This window comes from Microplitis demolitor, chromosome 9 (genome assembly GCF_026212275.2).
Source record: "Microplitis demolitor isolate Queensland-Clemson2020A chromosome 9, iyMicDemo2.1a, whole genome shotgun sequence".
Classification (NCBI taxonomy): Eukaryota; Metazoa; Arthropoda; class Insecta; order Hymenoptera; family Braconidae; genus Microplitis; species Microplitis demolitor.
The window spans coordinates 6,049,226-6,053,523 of record NC_068553.1 but is presented as its reverse complement, the minus strand read 5'-3'; the positions used below and the strand labels follow the sequence as shown (position 1 = coordinate 6,053,523).

Sequence of the window (4,298 nt, the reverse complement as noted above, 5' to 3'; positions counted from 1 at the left end):
TAACGGAAGTCAATTAAAATATATAATTATTAATAAGACATTAATTTGTTCTTATTAAATTTATCGTAAATTTATTTTGACACCTATTTTAGATTTAAATATTTTTATGATAAAAAACATTTGGTCCTTCGAGCCGGATATAAACTTTTTGTGTAAAATTGAACTCAGTGAATAGTGTTGTGTTAAAATGACCATAAGCGTTTGCCTGATTTCATCCAAGTTTCAAGTACCTGTGGAAGTTGCCACGTCAACAGCAACGGGATCCGTCGGCGTCGACAACGAGTACCAGGCCAGCAGCAGCAGCAGCAGCAGCAAAAGTAAGTTAGTCTTTGTTTTACCGTATTAAAAGTGGCCATCCGTCGTAAAATACTATTTGATCACCATATATTTGCAAATTAAATCTATACCGAGTAATCCTTCACCTAAACTGATTTAATATGACTGACATATCGCGATTGAAACGGCAACGGGGTTACATTCAAGCCACCGTAACGAATTTGAAGAAATATCCTGACCAAGCCGATGTAGCTCCCTCCGCTCATAATCTACATCTCATACAATCTATGCTAGATACCGCGGTAAAGGCATTTGAAAAATTTTCATCTATCCAAAATAGTCTAGAGGAGTTGGACGAAAAAAAAATTGATAATCGGATAGCATATGTTCAGAATTACACTGTTGAACGTGCACGTGCACTTAAACTGATCGACGAATTAGGTTCAGCTCCGGTTAATATCGTTAATCAACCGCAGCCTGTTGCGACGACAGTGATTGAAACCAAGACCGCAGTCACACTACCCTCCTTTGATGGAACTCCGGAAAAATGGACCGCATTTTACGGATTGTTTTCAACATTAATTGACCAAGAGAATCTTCCGAATCTCAAAAAGTTAAATTACCTCCGAGCATCATTAGCCGGAAAAGCAGCAAGAACAATTGAGTCGTTGGAACTTACCGACGGAAACTATGCGGTCGCGTTGAAAATCCTGAAAGAAAAATATGAAAATGTACGTCGTATGACACAACGTCATTGGGCTATTTTGCGAGAGTATCCAGGATTAGCAAAAGACACTCCAGCGGCTATCAATGATCTCATAGATGTTTTTTCTCAGCATACGCGAGCGTTAGAGAATTTAAAGGTACCAGTATCATTTTGGGATATACCATTAATAGACTTAATACTCTCTAAACTAAATTCTAATACGGCCTGGCAGTGGGAATTGACTTCAAACGATCAAACAATTCCTGCGTATCAAGATTTATTAAAATTTTTGGGTAGAAGAGCTAACTGTGCTGACACTATGCAACAATCAGCGGAAAGAAACCTCGCGATCCCACCCTCAAAGTCTTTTTACTCACTCTAACAATCAATTTTATCGTCCGTCCCATGCCCGCAACGGTGATGGTCGATCTCCAACATGTCCTTCTTGCAAAGAGGCTCATCTATTGTACACCTGCATGAAGTTTAAGAGTCTACCAGTGGAAGAACGTCGCAAGATCGTATCAGAGGCCCATCTCTGCTTTAATTGTTTTGGTAGAGGACATGGAAGCGCAGCTTGTAATTCACAAATGACGTTCAGGAAATGTTTTAAGCGACATAATACTCAACTGCATCTTCAACAACATGACCCTGTAACCGAATCTTCTCGGTATAATCAATCTAATCCAAACGAAAATCGGAAAACCACACTTGTGTTAAATGCCATGTCTAATGATATTATGGTCACTGCTGTCCTCGATGTGTTGGACAAGGACAGAAGACCTATTCAATGTAGGGGTCTGCTAGATACCTGCTCTACTACTAATTTCATCACTCAACGTCTAGCCGACATATTGAAGCTACCTAAGAATACATGTAATATACCAATAGGAGCTCTAAACTCCATAACTACCCACTGCAACAAATTAACTACCGCAACGATTAAGTCACGAATTAATAATTATAAAAAAACCCTCATGTTTTTAATAGTACCAGATATTTCACACGTCGTACCAGATCAACCTATTCAACGGAATTTGATAAAGATTCCAGGAAATATTAAGTTAGCAGATCCTAATTTCCATAAACCAGCTCCAGTAGATATGTTACTTGGAGCCGGGACCACTCTGTCATTATTGTCAATCGGACAAATCAAATTAACATTACCATATCAACAAGAAATGTTCCTCCAGAAGACTCTTCTCGGGTGGATTATCGGTGGATCAGCTCCAGCAAGCAAACCAATCCAATCCAAATGTCATGTCACCGCCACCCCACATGAGTTTGACTTAAAAAATTTTGGAAAGTAGAAGAGTGCCCATCCTTTAACAAATTTACGAACGATGAAGAAGAATGTGAACAACATTTTCGTAAACATATCGACAGAGATTCTGACGGACGTTACATCGTCGCTCTGCCTTTCAAACCTCATAGCCCAAAATTGGGAAAATTATATCATTTAGCTCTCAAAAGATTTGAAAACACCGAAAGAAGATTAAGCAAAACTCCAGGACAAAGAGAAGCGTACAACGAAGTTTTAAATGACTACCTGAAGCAGAATCACATGCCACATATACAATGTGATCCAACAGATATCGAGAGCTATTATTTACCACACCATGCAGTTATTAAAGAAACCAGTATGACTACTGATCTACGAGTAGTGTTTGATGGCTCCTTCAAAACTACAACCGGAGTTTCCTTGAATGACGTTCTGTACACTGGTTCTACGATTCAACCTGACCTGTGTACTACATTATTAAGATTCCATTTACATCCTATAGTAATTACTGGAGATTTAAAACAAATGTATCGACAATTTTTAGTAAGAAAACAAGACCGGGCATACCAACGCATTATTTGGAAAGATGAAACAAATAAAATGAAAATTTTTGAATTAAACACTGTCACGTTCGGAATTACTTGTGCTCCTTTTTTAGCGATTCGCTGTGTACAACAACTTGCTGAAGATGAAGGTAAATTGTATCCATTAGAAGCTCATTTATTATTGTCTGATTTTTATGTAGATGATTTTTTAAGTGGAGCAAAAACTCGACAACAAGCTAAACTAATCATAAAACAAATGATTGGTATATTATCTAAAGCAGGATTGACCATGAGACAATGGGCATCAAACGATCTTTTGGTATTAGAAAATATACCTAAGGAAGACATCAACCCACGGCTGCAACTTGGAGACACCACATTGAAAACTTTAGGTGTATATTGGGACTCAGGTAGTGACACGCTCACTTACACAGTTAAACCGATAGAAACGAAGAGAATCACCAAACGCTCCATTCTATCCGAAGTTGCAAAAATATTTGACCCTATGGGATTGTTCTCTCCGGTCATAATACTTGCAAAAATTATGGACTCACAAATTAGATTGGGATGAGTCACTGCCTATTGAGCTCCATACAGAATGGATGACGTACTGTCAGCAATTAATCGTATTGAACCAATTGTCATTTCCTTGTACTATTATGACTGCTGAAATTCAAGATATGCAAATCCACGGATTCTCAGATGCCAGTGAACGCGCATATGGTGCTTGTATTTATTTACGCATGATCGACACTTCAAATAATGTCAAAGTGCAGTTACTCTGCGCTAAATTCAGAGTAGCCCCGGTCAAAACTATCACAATTCCACGATTAGAATTGTGTGGCGCACAGCTTTTGGCTACTCTTACCACAACAGTGACTACTGCTATTAAAGAAAAAATAAAAAATATTCATTACTGGACTGACTCAACTATAGTGTTGCGTTGGCTTCAGACTTCTCCACAGCAACTCAAAACCTTTGTAGGTCATCGAGTTGCAGACATCCAAAACAGAACAGATATCAATTTGTGGCGTCATGTTCCTACTCAAGATAATCCAGCGGATTTAGTGTCCCGCGGATTAATGCCGCAAGACTTTCTCTCCGCGAATTTGTGGTGTAATGGACCTACATGGTTATTAAGACCAGAGACTGAGTGGCCAACCATTAACTAAACTCACACTGAAGAAATACCGGAACAGCGCCGTCCTATGTGCTTAATCACCACAGTCCAACCGTTCATCACGTTAAATCAATTTTCAACTTTAACTCGTATGTTACGATCGCTCTCATATTGTTTTCGTTTTTTACATCCAGCTACCGGGCCGCTAACAACAGCGGAGTTAATACATGTAGAAAATCGCATTATTAAATGTATTCAGCAACAGGCTTTTCCTGATGATCTTAAAGTTATCAACTCTTCTACTCGCACTGGGAATGTGGGGTCCTCTCTCATCGAATTGACCCCGTTCTTAGATCAACAAGGTATAATGAG

At 38.8% G+C, this 4,298-nt stretch overlaps 2 protein-coding genes across 2 annotated transcripts; both read left to right on the top strand.

The window, feature by feature from the left end:
* The first annotated feature begins 437 nt into the window (after positions 1-437).
* On the top strand, positions 438-1,364 carry LOC103576261 (uncharacterized). Its single transcript, XM_008556413.3, has one exon. It carries the CDS (start codon positions 438-440, stop codon positions 1,362-1,364), a length of 927 nt encoding a protein of 308 aa, XP_008554635.3.
* Positions 1,365-1,704: 340 nt separating this feature from the next.
* On the top strand, positions 1,705-3,978 carry LOC106693490 (uncharacterized). Its single transcript, XM_014441387.2, has 4 exons — positions 1,705-1,855; positions 1,970-2,215; positions 2,290-3,216; positions 3,368-3,978. The coding sequence occupies exons 1-4, from the start codon at positions 1,705-1,707 to the stop codon at positions 3,976-3,978; spliced, it is 1,935 nt and encodes a 644-aa protein (XP_014296873.1).
* The last annotated feature ends 320 nt before the right edge of the window (positions 3,979-4,298 follow it).